This window comes from Cetorhinus maximus, chromosome 3, assembly GCF_964194155.1.
Source record: "Cetorhinus maximus chromosome 3, sCetMax3.hap1.1, whole genome shotgun sequence".
In the NCBI taxonomy this organism is placed as follows: domain Eukaryota; kingdom Metazoa; phylum Chordata; class Chondrichthyes; order Lamniformes; family Cetorhinidae; genus Cetorhinus; species Cetorhinus maximus.
The window spans coordinates 183,898,294-183,913,356 of record NC_135881.1 but is presented as its reverse complement, the minus strand read 5'-3'; the positions used below and the strand labels follow the sequence as shown (position 1 = coordinate 183,913,356).

The 15,063-nt window shown below is 39.2% G+C and overlaps 1 protein-coding gene across 2 annotated transcripts in view; it reads right to left on the bottom strand.

Annotated features, from left to right (window-relative positions):
• The window catches only part of pik3r4 (phosphoinositide-3-kinase, regulatory subunit 4), a 167,351-nt gene that overhangs the window by 136,531 nt on the left and 15,757 nt on the right, over window positions 1-15,063 (bottom strand). For both annotated transcript variants that reach the window (XR_013576242.1, XM_078539372.1), the window contains exons 6-9: window positions 9,887-10,060; window positions 7,692-7,837; window positions 5,877-6,080; window positions 708-909 (exon numbers count right to left, since the gene is read on the bottom strand). Coding sequence is in view for 1 of the 2 variants with exons in the window: in XM_078539372.1 (XP_078395498.1) it covers window positions 708-909; window positions 5,877-6,080; window positions 7,692-7,837; window positions 9,887-10,060 (726 nt within the window). In the remaining variant the exon portion in view is untranslated. The remainder of the gene's footprint in view (window positions 1-707; window positions 910-5,876; window positions 6,081-7,691; window positions 7,838-9,886; window positions 10,061-15,063) is intronic.

Below are 15,063 nucleotides of genomic sequence, written 5' to 3'. Positions count from 1 at the left end.
TAAGAGGAGGTAGAACAATTATGACAGGATAAAAATGTTGTTTTGTCAGAAATATATATTTTCTAGAGAACTTGCTCACAATAACACGTCATGCCATAACCAATTGCAAGGCTTTGTGAGAATCAGACTATAAAGAACTCAAGTTTTTTTGATCAAGTTGTAGAGAAGAGGAGGATTGATTGGAAAGGAACAACAATGACAATGCTCTACCCAGAGAAAGAAAACATGGCTGTATTGCTTATTTCTCTGGAAATCTACTGCTTAAAGGTATTGCATGATATTTGGTCTTGGTCACACACAATAATTGCAAAAATATTGTAAGTCATAACCCAGTGCCAAAAATTAAACCAGTTATAGAATATAAATCTCTCAGTAAGCTACTGGCATAGAAAAGCTTGTGGAGCAGCTAGGCAACTCAGACAGCAACTTCCTGATTTTTGTTCTTAATTAACTATGCATGTGATGTTGGATGCTGATGTCTTTTTTTCTAATAATGGTGAGCACTGATAACCTCGCTGTTATACTTACTGCAAAATCCAGCCTTTTAACATCAATACGATTGCCAGTACTACAAAGGCTTAAAATGCATCTACAGGCCATGCTTCTTTTTTGAATTCTGAATCAAAAAGTTGCATCATATTCATTCCATAATTACATAATCCTGTTACTCTCAATTATAAATAAACAAGAGAAAAAAAGAGGTCTACCTCGTTTATCATCATTTTCTTGTTTTGTCTTGACAAGGTCAATGTGTCTTCCAGGAATTCCTAGAGCAGCCAGGTCAAACACACCACTCTGACTGCTGTCATTCATGTGGCTTTGGTCCACCACATTGGCTTTGGCCTTGTTTGACTTTAGCATGAAATCCTTCAGAGCTAATAGCTTGTCTTCATCTGCTTCAGTCATCCCCTACATTGAGACAATGAGTCACATGATAAATCATTTTATAGAAACAGCTGGATATTGAGAGATAGCCTTCAGATAAAGCAGGGTTGGGGAATAATTAGACCACGGAAAACAGATACAATTCAATCTCCACTTTAATATCATACATTCTATCCTTATTTTAAGTAATGCCTTGATTTTATGTTACTTGTTAATTAATGAAAACTTACAACAATCTGGGAAACAGAGTTGATTGAGGTTTCTCTGGAGCACAGCCAAGAAGCTCAGTGCTACCATTGGTTGAAGGACAAAATGACGGTGTGACAATTGCGCAAATGGTTTCCATTAATAATGTGGACACAAGGACTTGAAATGGAAAAAGTTGACAGAAAAATACATGCAGTTGAACAATTTCTATTACAGAAATAACTGATGAAGTTCTTAATGCTTTGGACTGCTGTAAAAATTAAACTAAACTACAGGACAATGTTAAAAATGTGCTAAACTATTTTTATACTGGTGATGCTAGAGGTTTCTATAGGCCAGTAACAGTATTAAATAAATTCATGTAGCTAAGAAAAAGTTTCATATAGTGGTAACATAGCAATGCTTTGGGAATGAAAAAAAGCATTGCCCTATCTATCCTACCATTCTAAAACATGCCATTAGCTTCCTCACTAATTCTGGAACTAATAACCCTGTACCTCCTTTCTCTTATGTGAATTTTTGTAGTTCATATTTTTCTGTTCTACATACAGTTAATTGTCTGGTCAACTGTCTAATGAGCTGTTCAGAATTTTAGATTGATAAACTGCAGTAAATTGTCAAATATCTCTATTCCTGTACTCTCCTCCAGGAATGCCCACTTTGAAGACAGCATTTCCATTTGTCTCTTCTACATTTTTCACCTTCATTACATTCTGTTTCTCTTCTCATGATTGATCAGATATTTAGCAAAATTTGCCTTCACGGCCACATCTTCCTTGGCAACTGTTTCCTGTTCCAACTTATTCCACGTGGATCCCAACTGAAATTTCACCCTCCATGTTTGGGATCCATCAACAATTAGAAATGTCTCCTAGACAGTTGGCATTCGTCAAACTGCTGTTCTCATTGAATCCTGATATCCACACTCAATGTCATGCGACGTCACATATGCACTCCCTACCTCTCTCAGCAGCAACACCAACTCATTATCTCAAAACTGTTCAGGTCTGCAGTGTCATTTCATCCATTGCTTCATCTGGTTCTTTAATAAAAACTTTTATCCTTCCTTTCGGTGTGCAGCATGTCAAGCTTCAACTATTCACGAGTACCAACACCGCACCCCCCGCATCCTCTTTTTCCCCGTCACTTCCCTCTGACCCTATCCCTTCTTCCAATCTCATCCTGTGCAATGTATTCACAACCTTCCCCTCCCCAACCCTGAACAGTGCGTCCTTAGCAAAGGCCTCAGCTTCATTCCCTTATGCCTGCATCTCAAATGGCTTTTCAGCTCGACACAATGCTGACTCCTTTGCCATCACTTCCGTGCCCACTTCTTTGGTCATGAGTGTTACCCCACACAGAAGACTCCTTTTACTTGTCTTCAGCAATCTCCCTTTATCTGGACCTCCAGCCCCCGGCCTTGTACCCTCTCTAGATCTTTTCAGTGAGGGCTGCCAGTGTGACATCAGCCCTCTCAATTTCTCTGCTTCTCTTCCTCTCTCTCTAACCTGTCTCACTTGGAATTTGCAGCACTCCATTCTCTGTTTAGGTTCAACCCTAACATTGTCATCAAATCTGCTGACAAGGGTAGGTACTGTTGTTGCCCGAGAACCCGACCTCTGCCTAGTGGAGGCCAAATGCTAATTCTCCAACATTTCCTCCTGCCTTCCCCGGACCATGACTCCACCACCGGATATCAAGCCACCCTTTCCAAGACTGTCGCTGGCCTCAATTCCTCTGCAGATCTTCCCTCTTTGGCCTCCAATCTCAAAGTTCACAAACTGTCATTTCTACCTCCTTCACAAAATTGTATAACAGCCTGTCCCTGCCCGCTGAACTCTTCCTCCTATTTCAACTCTTTTTTTCTCCCCTTGTCCAGTCTTTTCCCGCCTACATCTATGACTGTTCCAATGCCCTCCAGCACTTCTAACAGTTTCTGGTTTCTTGGCCCTAACCACCAGTCTTTACCATGGACATCCAAATCCCTCTGATAGTCTGAAAACTATCCTTCCTTTAATGGAGGCCCAACTAGTCCCCACCTGCCACCATCCTCCTCCACCTGGATGAACTTGTTCTCATAACATCTCTTTTAACTCCACTCATGTCCTCCAAATAAAATGTGTTGCCATGAGTACTCGCATAGTCCTAGCTTTGCCTGCTTTTTGTGGGATATGTTGAACTTTCTTTGTTCTAGTCCTACTCAGGCCCCCTCGCTCTCCTCTTTTGACACATTGATGGCTACATTGGTGCTATTTCTTGCTCTCACCTGAACTGGAAAACTTGCTTCCAATTTCCAACTTTCTCCTACCATCACATGGTCCACCTCCGATTCCTCCCTTCCTTGGGCTCTTTGCATTTCCAGTCATAGCCTATCAATATTCACTTTAAGCTCACCAACTCCCACAGCTACCTTGCTTATATTTCGTCACACCCTGTCCCTGGAAAGGTTCTGTTCTATTCTTCCAGTTTCTCCATTGCATCTGTTCCAACGAAGCCTTCCATTCTTGCGCTTCCGATATATCTTCCTAAATTCTCAACTAAGGATTACACCAGCACCCACCGTGGTTAACAGGGCTCTTGTGTGCATCCGTTCTATTTAGTGCATTCTACTCTCACTCCTTTCCTCCCAGAGTCAGGATAGGTTCTCCCATGTCCTCACCTTCCAGCTCACCAGCCTCCATATTCAATATCCACCACTATTCCCACCATCTCTAGCGAGATGCCACCACCAAACACATCTTTCCCTCCTCTTTCCTTTCAGCATTTCAAAGGGACCATTTCCTCCACAATACCCTGGTCCAGTCCTCAATTATCCTAACATCCTCTCCCCCTTCCACAGCACATTTCCATGCAAGCCCAGGAGATGCAATACCTCCCCTTTTACCTCCCTTCTCCTCACCATCCATGGCCCAAAACATTCCTTCAAAGTGAAACAATTTTCCTGTACTTCTTTCAGTTTGAGTATTGCTGAAAAAAAGAAACATACTGTTGAAGCTTTTCATCTTGCATTCATCAGGACAGACAGAAGAATACCAAATTTCAAAGGGAACAACAATTTATATAGCATGAGAAAAGCATGCTGATTGATTGGCTTTATTTCAATTTAAAGTTTTTGCATTTAAACAAAAGCTTGGTGGATAACTCTTCCCTGGTACATTCTCCTTCGCAATGCCTCAACCAGAGTTGACTTGCCAATCAATCAGCAGCCTTTTCTCATGCAATACAAATTGTTGTTCCCTTTGTAATTTGGTATTCTTGCATCTGTTCTGATGACTGCAAGACAAAGCTTTGACAGCATGTCAGCTTTATCCAGGAATACTCAAGCTTTGTACTACCAAACGTCTATTTCTTTCATTTTAGTAAACTATATTCACATCTCATGATATAATCTACCCTACATTGGGAAAACCAAACATATTGGGGACAGATTTGCAAAACACCCCCTTTCAGTCCGCAAGCATGTCTCTGAGCTTCCAGTCGTATGTAATTTTAACTCTTCACCTTGTTCCCTCGCTAACCTTTCTGACCTTAGCCTCCTGCAGTGTGAAGCTCAACACAAGCTCAAGTAGCTGCATCTCATCTTTCAACTGGGTATTTTACAGCATTCCAGACTCAACATTGAGTTCAACAATTTTTGAATTCAAACTTCTGTCCCCATTTTATTTCCTTTTTCATTGCCGGTTTGGATTTTTCTCTCTCTTGTTTAACTTTTTTTTTTGCTTTCGGAGAGCAGCTGTTCAAGATGTCATGTACACCTCCTCTAGGCGTTTCATTACCTGACCCATTATCATTCATTCTGATTTTGTACCATAAGCCCTCTTGTCATTTAATCTCTCCTGCCCATGCTATCACAGACCTTCCCTTATATTATTTTTCTCACCCTTTCCCTTTCATTTGTTTAAAACCCATTTCATCTCTAACTTTTCCCAGTTCTAATGAAAAGTTCATTGATTTAAAATGCTTGGTTTGTCTGTTTCTCTCTCCAAAGATGCTGTCAGACCTGCAGAGTATTTCCAGCATTTTCTGTTTTAATATGTGTATTCCTGGGTCAGGCAGCTGACAGCTTTTATAGTTTGTTTGGGTATTCGCTAAATATACTATATAGATAAGTGCTCGCCAAAGAATAGCTCCAGAACAGCACAGATAAGTCAATCAAATCAATATTTTCATAATGAATATATTTTTAAAAAATGACTGAAGAATGCATTACGTATGTCTAGATTTCAATTATTTTTCCCTTAATGTTTAAAAGCTTTTTATAACTTTTGACTGAAAGAGGTGGATTAACGTTATCACATTGATGTTGTAAAGAAAATTACATTGAATTTAGATGGGGTAAAAGTTATAAAGGGCACTATTTTTAGTAGGTGAAAGATATGTAGATTTTAATTACTCTCATGATTGCTATAATGGATAGCTGTAATATGAGCAACAAACTAACCTGATTTCATTTGTTTTTACATGTATACATAAGTCCATTAGCACAGGTCTGCCATGTATCAGACATCATAACATGTTGCAGAAAAAAAAATCTTAAAACACACAAAGAAAATCCGATATTGGCATGGAGACCAAAATTCATCATTACTTCCATCCAGTCTGCCAAACTCCATCATCAAACAATTAAACTCAGACTGGCTTGAGGTTATGTTATTTAACAATTCAACCTAGATGTCTTAAGAACTAACAGTCCCAGCTTTTGTCCTCGGTACCTCATCCAAATGGTCAATGCAATTGAAGATTCTCTATATTCTTTTATAAAGCAGGCATATGTTGAGTATTACCTGAGAAAGTAGTTTCTTTAACAGCTGTGCAATAGTTGGATCCTCTGGAAGTGGACATTCCAGCAGGAGTCCATTGCGTATTTTCTGGCGTGAGTTCAAGTGCTTGTACAAGTTCAATATGTCCTTTGATCGCAACACATAATCAAATATGGAACGGTTGACAGGCTCCTTGAGAACACTCAACAACACAATTTCCTTGTCTATCTGTAAAAATTCCAAAACAAGCTGTTTGAAATACGAATACAACTGAACTAAAAACACAGGTTAATATCTGTATTGTAAATCAGACCTCACCTAGCATCATCTCTAAAAGATATAAGCTTGATCTTCAGCAAAGTACCTACGGAGTCAGAGCAACTGAAGATGGTGCTGTGCTAAAATATGATTTGGGATCAGTTTTTCCTCCCTTTACTTATGTCACTACATGGCCTACAAGGCAGTGTTTTTGATGTTCTGTTCTCAGGCCTCAGCCAATGCTTCTTTTCAAACAGGCCATAAGAAGCATACAAGAACAAAAGCAATTCACGTTGACAATCAATTCCTTTTCTGCCAGGTTGATTAAGTTCCGAAACCGGCTGGCTGAAAATCTTACTGATTCATTCATGAATTCCAATGCTCCTATCTGTATTCTTTTTAATGCACTTTGTATTATGGTTATGCTACAAAAAAAGTTTAAAGTCTGAAAGGCATTCATTAATAAGTGAACAGGGCACTCACTAGAGTGCATACTCATGCTATTCTAACTCAACATTATTATATTACGCAGCTCTTCCTTGAGGATTTTGCCTGCCTGGCTTATGCTCTCTAACTATAAAGCTGAAAAAAGAATTATTTTTATTAAGAGCTTCCAGCTCACCGAGAAGGCTTCAGGTCAATCCACGTCCACAAGCTGCTCTGACAATTCTGCTTCACCACGTTCTCAGAAAAAGAAAGGGTCATTTGCCCTATTTTCTAATATTAACAGATCCTTTAAAAAATTCCAGGATCCAGATCTTCACCAAAAACCCATTGGTTCTTCTTTGGACCAGATCCTGTCTAGCAAGTTCCACTGAAATCTGTCCAGTAGTTTGAGATATATTGTTCACAAACAGATTGACAGACTGACAAACAGGTAAAAATATTACACCACCCACCTTCAATGGCAGAGGTAACAAACCAAATAATTCAACTGGCTTTCCCCTTGACATTTCCACAATCATTCAGGTGAAACAATATAAATGTATGGATACATGCACATAAGATATAGCAAAGTGATATACCAAAATTGTTTTAGGCTCTTCAGCTATAAAACTAATACTGAAGTGTGGTTTACCGCAGTTGGAACTACAGAAGGACTCACTCTACAAACATGAAAACCACAATATATGATACTCAATTTACTCAATGAAGAAATTCTGCATTTGTGAATGAACTAGTGTGATTTCAAAGTTTCCCAACCTAATATCACTGAAGACATATTTGGATTAGTGCTTTAGTTCAACCATGATCACGAAAACAGACAGGCAACTTACTCTCAGGCATTTACAACTATCATTCTGTGGCTGGTTGGTAGGAATCAAGGCAGCCAAAGCAATTTCCAGCTGAGGAAAACTAGTACTTGATATACTGCAATAAGCCCCAGCATCATTGTGAGCACAATTTAAAGATACCCCGACAATAATCTCATTTGACTAACATAATTAAATAATTTAAAATGCCAAAGCATATTATATGAAATTAAATACAGAAAAGAATAAAAAACTGCTAGAGCTTGTTACAAAACAATCAAATGCAAACCAGTAAACTATAGAACAAACCAAGTTACTTTCACTGTACCTGTATTATTGGTTGGGAAATGAATGGGCTGAGATATGGCATCAGTTTGCAGTAGACATCAGCAATATTCAGGTGTTGTGCTACCACTGTTATGAACCCTACAGCTCCATAACGTATCCAGAGATTTGGGTGGCACAAAAAAGGTGCTAATTTAAAAAGGTAAAGAGGCATGTTAAAAAAACCAAACTTTGGCACAACACACAAAGCTACAGAGAAATGCAGCTGGATAGTGTCTTCTGCACTTTGGACAAGTTAATCAAGCAATTTAAACAAAATTAACAATTTAAATACAGACATAAATGCGAGAAGTGTACAGGATTGCATTTACTTAATTGCCACAGAAATCCACTTTCAGATGTCTGTCAATCCTACCAATCCTTCAAAGAAAAGCATAATCTTACCCTGGAAACTAACTCCCCAATATTCTTTATAGCAGCAGTCAAAAACTCACTGTGCACAGAAATCAGATGGGAGGAGCAGGTTCAATAAACATCCTATCCTCAATGATGACAAAGCCCAACATGTTGAGTACAAAAGAAAAGGCAGAAGCGTCTGCAACCATCTTCTAAGGCTCCTATCATCATAGAATCTAGTCTCTAGCCAATTCGAGTCACACTACATGATATCAAGAAACGGCTGAGCACACTGGATACAGCAATTGCTATGGGCACTTTAACGTCACAGCTATAATACTGAAGGCCTGTGCTCCATAACTAGTTGTGGCTCCAGCCAAGCTGATCAGATGTTGGGTATTCTATGGCTAGTGACTCACCTCCTGACTCCCCAAGGCCTTTCCACCATCTGCATGCCAAAAGTCAAGAGTGTGATGGAATACTCTACACTTGCTTGGGTGAGTGCAGCTCCAAAAACACGCAGGAAGCTTGACACTATTCAGCACACAGAGCCCTCTTAATTGGTTCCATCCACCATCTTCAACATGCACTCCCTTCATCACTGGTATTTGAACTCATGACCTCTGGGTTGCTAGTCCTAGTCCAGTACCATAACCGTAACATTAGGTTACTACTGTACCCAGTGTGTCTCAGAGCTTGCATGACTGCCGAAGAGATTCAGGAAGGTAATTCCCAAAGTTCCCTCTGAAATTATTTACAATTTTCCCCCTCCAATAATAATTTGGAATAGGGGCTGGCAGTATAATTGCATTGATAAGTCTGATGGTCTTTTCTTTTTTCTTTGTGCCCTCATTAAATTGATTGCTTTTTAAAAAGATCGACAGATGTTCTTCAGATAGAAAGTACTCCCAAGTTTGCATTTTGTTATAAATGTGCAGGTCAAGCAGTTAAATTCCAAAAATGGATTTGCACCCAAAAAACAAATGAATTAAACTGTAGCAAAAACAGGACAAAAATAGTAAAGTTTCAACTTGCTCTTTACAGGGTTACTGATCACCCAATTTCTTGGATTTTTCTAGTGATTTCTCATTAACTGGCTAATTCCCATGTCTCATTAAATGCTTTTCTGATCCTTATAAATTACTTAGGATTGTTAATTATGAATCATACTGATGTCCTTACAAGAACTGTGCACTCTACTGTTCCTAACTGTTCAGCTTTTATCAACACACACAAAAGAAAATCTACTAATCACAAAACATTCTCTTTAGAAGTTTTTGAAATGCTTAATTGAACAGTGAATAAGGTAGCCAGTCATTCAAGAATGGCACAAAGCAAAACCTTTTTTAAAAAAAAACATTAAACGTAGCGGGAGATGTTTAATTATTGTTTTCTACTCCTCCATCACTTAATTCATAAAGACGTGCATACAGATCTTAAATTCAATTTCCCATATGTTACCCGATTTCATCCACAACATCAGGAGTGCCAGAATTTGCCTTGTGGCCCCAGTCCAGGGAGAGGAAAATCAGCTAAACTTCTTGCTTCCAATCACTATCTGGACAACACGCAGCGCCTTTTTCTCTACGCTACCACCACACCACTCACTGCAGCCCCTTCTCCAGCCCCCAAATCAGAAAGCATACTTGCTTAAGACAGGAATGTTCTCAGCTGTGCAGCATGGTTGAACAGCCTGTTGACACTCTATGTCTGGACTCAATGAGTAGCCACTTGGTGGAGATTGCAGTCGGTGACCACTACTCATTTTAATGGTGTGTTTCAGCACAAAAACACTAGTTTTTTAAAAAAGGAAAACACCTTTTATGCAAAACTAAATCTCACCAATGTCACTGGCAAACTCATAGATGTGAGGTTTTTGCAGAAGTCCCAACTGACACATGCAGGTCAGGGCATTGAGGGCTTTATAAATCACAAATTCCTCGGCATCACTGAGTCCTTGTTGAAGAAGAGGTTTAAGGATTGCTGAGCTCTGCCATCCAACATAAGCTGCCACACCTGAAAATATAGCACAACTTGAAATTAAGAGCATCTTTAATCTTCTGGACAAAATCTCAAAAAGATAGTCCTCAATGGATGTAATTTTCCTAATAAAGAGGTCTCAAAAGGGTCTCTTGGATCTGTTTATTGTTGATTCATCACATCAAGTTTTCTCCTTTAAATCAAAAGCACAGAAAAATAAATAAATCAGACAATTCTACAATTTGCATCATTAAAGCTAATTGCTATAGAACAGCAGGCAGTGTCATTTCATAAACAGAAAATTCTCTGCCACACATGGTCCCAACTTGCCTAATAAGAATGTATGAATTTAAATTCCAGTTCAAGCTTGATTTGCTTCAGTGTCCCACTTACTGGAAGGCTAATATCCTACAGCACCACTCAAAGTATTGAAGTAACATATACTATGTGCTTGAGAGTGTGTTGGATAATCACTGTAGATACCTATCACATTACAAAAATACACAAACAATATTTAGTGCAAGGAGGACACCTTGAAATGGGAGAAGAAATTAGACCTGTAACAGTTTTGCTTAGAGAAATAATTAAATGTTTAATTCCAGATTTTGTTAAACAGATGAATTTTACCAAAGAAATTTGAAAGAATCATGTATTCAGTTTGTGTCATCTGTTGGTATACTCATTGTACACTACTGTCTTGGTGAGAAGCAAAATACTGTATATACACAGGTTTTGGCATCATGTGATGCTGGCTATTGAAATGCTTTTACAGTGAAAATAATAGCACTCAGTCACTTGATGGCATAATACTGGCAAAATAAAATCAACGATCTCTGAGCTTCAAAATTTGAGGTATATTTTGATCAGCTTCTTACACTGTATTAGGTGAACAGATATCAAAACAAAAACTCATTTTCTTCCCTATACTAACTGTATTTAAGTAAATAATTTCTACTATAACCTGTCATAAATATTAAATGATTAGGTACTTTCGAAATTATAATTTTATTATTTGCTATCAATGTAAATTTAAGTTTGAATGGACTGTATTTCAACTTCTGTTTGCACTTTAAAAAATATATGAAAATAATCCCCCTTTTAAAAAGGAGAACGGATCAGTTGGTAGTTCATGTATTATTAGTTCCAGTTGTGAAAATTGAGATTTCCGGAGTCCAAGTTGTTGAAATAAGTCTTATTGCACCACCTTGTGGCCAATTCCAGCAAAGCAGCTTAGTTGCTTTAGAATTAACATCCAAAATGCAGCAAATACTCCTAAAATTAATATTATGTTCCTGAAACAAATTATATGTTGCACATACAAAGTAATTAATTACAAATCTAAACATATTCACTGCCATTTTTAATATTATAACAATAGTAGCATTCTAAATTTTCTTTAAGAACCATTTGTAAATAGAACCCCTTCGTTTCTGAAAGACAATGTCAGCTACCCAAAAGAAAATAATGCTATTAATAGAAATAATGTCATTGCAAGGCATCAAATACAGAAACTGCATCAATCAGATGAGCTTGCAGTTTGAAAATTGCGGAAAATTCTATTCAATAATGACTCAAAACAGACTAAAGACACAAAAAAAAGGTACATTTTCGTGAGGTTACAGGCTTTGGGCACCAATAAATTGTTATACAGTGTAATCAAATCCTTAGCTGTTTATGTTACTTTTTTCCCCCTAAAAATTGATTGAACTAAATTTGAAACATCAACATGTATCATTAAGGATTTTGAAATATATGCAGCAAACAGAATCAATTTAGATATAGGGTGAACATGTGCAAAATACCAAACACAGGAAAATGTACAATGGTAGTAAGCTTAAAGAAAGAGAAGCTAAGTTCAGAGGTGCACATCGTACAGGTGTCAACGTGTCAACAGGAACAATGGTTTTCAGATTCCAGAAGGATGTGACTGAATGGGTTGGAAAAATCTCATACTAGATGTGATAAACCAAATACAGCAATGGAAGGTGGTTCTTATCTACAGATAACAGATGCATTGGTGGTCATCTTTCAAAATTCTATAGACTCTGGAATGGTTCCTGCAGATTGGAAGGTGGCAAATGTAACCCCACTATTTGAGAGAGAGAGAGAAAGAGAGAGAGAGAGAGAGAAAAAAAAATGTAGAACTACAGATCGGTTAGCCTGACGTCAATAGTAGGGAAATGCTAGAAACTGTAACAAAAAAATGTGATAACAGGATACTAAGAAAATAATGGTAGGACTGGGCAGTCAACATGGAGCTAAGAAAGAAAAATCATGTTGAATAAACCTGTTGGGAGTTTTTATTTGAGGGCGTAACTAGCAGAATTGACAAGGGGGAACTGGTAGATGTGGTATATTTATATTTTCAGAAAGCTTTTGATAACATTCCACACAAGAGGTTAATAAACAAAATTAGAGCTCATGGGATTATATACTGGCATGGATTGAGAACTGGTTAACGAACAGAAACAAAGAGTAGGAATAAATGGGTTATTTTCAGGTTGGCAGGCTATGACTACTGGGGTACCACAAGGATCAGTGCTAGGGCCCCAGCTATTCACAATCTATATCAATGATTTGAATGTGGGGGTTAAATGCAATATTTCCAAATTAGCGGATGACATAAAACTAGGTGGAAGAATGAGTTGTGAGAAGGATGCAAAGTCGCTTCAAGGGGATTTGGAGAGGCTAAGGGTGTGGGCAAAAATTTAGCAGCTGGAATGCAATGTGGAGAAATGTGAGGCTATCCAATTTAGTAGAAAATACAGAATTTTCCTTAAATGGTGAGAGGCTGGGAAGTGTTGAACTTCAAAGGAATTTGGGTGTCCTTGATCACTGAAAGCTAACATGCAAGTACAGCAAGCAATTAAGAAGGCAAATGGTATGTTGACCTTTACTACAAAAGGGTTTGAGTATAGAAACATAGAAACTACAAGGAGTAGGCCATTCGGCCCTTCGAGCCTGCTGCGCCATTCATTATGATCATGGCTGATTATTGAGTTGGTCTCCTTATCTGAGGAAGGATGTACTTGCTATAGAGGGAGTGTAGCAAAGGTTTACCCGACTGATTCCTGGGATGGCGGGACTGACATATGAGGAGAGATTGAGTCGGTTAGAATTATGTTCGCCAGAGTTCAGAAGAATGAGGGAGGATCTCATAGAAACTTATAAAATTCTAACAGGACTAAACAGGGTAGATGCAGGAAGGACGCTCCCGATGGTGGGGGGGTGGGGTCCAGAACCAGGGGTCACACTCTGAAGATACAGGGTAGACCATTTAGGACTGAGATGAGGAGAAATTTCTTCACCCAGTGAGTGGTGAGCCTGTGGAATTCATTACCACAGAAAGTAGTTGAGGCCAAAACATTGTATGTTTTCAAGAAGGAGTTCGATATAGCTCTTGGGGCAAAAGAGATTAAAGGATATTGGGAAAAAGCGGGAGCAGGCTATTGAGTTGGATGGCCTGCTCCCGCTTTTTCCCAATATCCTTTGATCCCTTTTGCCCCAAGAGCTATATCGAACTCCTTCTTGAAAACATACAATGTTTTGGCCTCAACTACTTTCTGTGGTAATGAATTCCACAGGCTCACCACTCACTGGGTGAAGAAATTTCTCCTCATCTCAGTCCTAAATGGTCTACCCTATATCTTCAGAGTGTGACCCCTGGTTCTGGACCCGAACCCCACCCACCATCGGGAGCGTCCTTCCTGCATCTACTCTGTTTAGTCCTGTTAGAATTTTATAAGTTTCTATGAGTTCCCCCCTCATTCTTCTGAACTCCGGCGAACATAACTCTAACTGACTCAATCTCTCCTCATATGTCAGTCCCGCCATCCCAGGAATCAGTCGGGTAAACCTTTGCTACACTCCCTCTATAGCAAGTACATCCTTCCTCAGATAAGGAGACCAAAACTGCACACAATATTCCAGGTGTGGTCTCACCAAGGCCCTGCATAATTTAAGCAAGACATCCCTGCTCCTGTACTCGAATCCTCTGGCTATGAAGGTCAACATACCATTTGCCTTCTTTACCGCCTGCTGCACCTGCATGCTTACCTTCAGCGACTGATGTACGAGAACACCCAGGTCTCGTTGCACATTCCCCTCTCTCAATTTATAGCCATTCAGTTAATAATCTGCCTTCCTGTTTTTGCCACCAAAGTTGGATAACCTCACATTTATCCACATTATGCTGCATCTGCCATGCATTTGCCAACTCACTCAGCTTGTCCAAATCACACTGAAGCATCTCTGCATCCTCCTCACAGCTCACCCTCTCACCCAGCTTTGTGCCATCTGCAAATTTGGAGACATTACCTTTAGTTCCCTCATCTAAATCATTAATATATATTGTGAATAACTGGGGTCCCAGCACCAATACCTGCAGTACCTCACTAGTCACTGCCTGCCATTCGGAAAGACCCGTTTATTCCTATTCTTTGTTTCCTGTCTGCCAACCAGTTTTCTATCCACCTCAATACACTACCCCCAATCCCATGTGCTTTAATTTTACACGCCAATCTCTTATGTGGGACTTTGTCGAAAGCCTTCTGAAAGTCCAAATACCCACATCCACTGGCTCCCCCTCATCAACTCTACTAGTTACATGCTCGAAAAATTCCAGTAGATTTGTCAACCATGATTTCCCTTTCATAAATCCATGCTGACTCTGTCTGATTCTGCCACTGTTTTCCACGTGCTCAGCTATTAAATCTTTTATAATGGACTCTAGAATTTTCCCCACTACAGGCATCAGGCTGACTGGTCTATAATTCCCTGTTTTCTCTCTACCTCCCTTTTTAAATAGTGGGGTTACATTGGTTACCCTCCAATCTGTAGGAACTGTTCCAGAGTCTACAGAATCTCAGAAAATTACCACCAATGCATCCATTATTTCTAAGGCCACTTCCTTACGTAGATGTAGATTATCAGGCCCTGGGGATTTATCGGCCTTCAATCCCATCAATTTCCCCAACATCATTTCCCTACTATTACTGATTTCTTTCAGTTCCTCCCTCTCACTAAACCCTGCGTTCCCC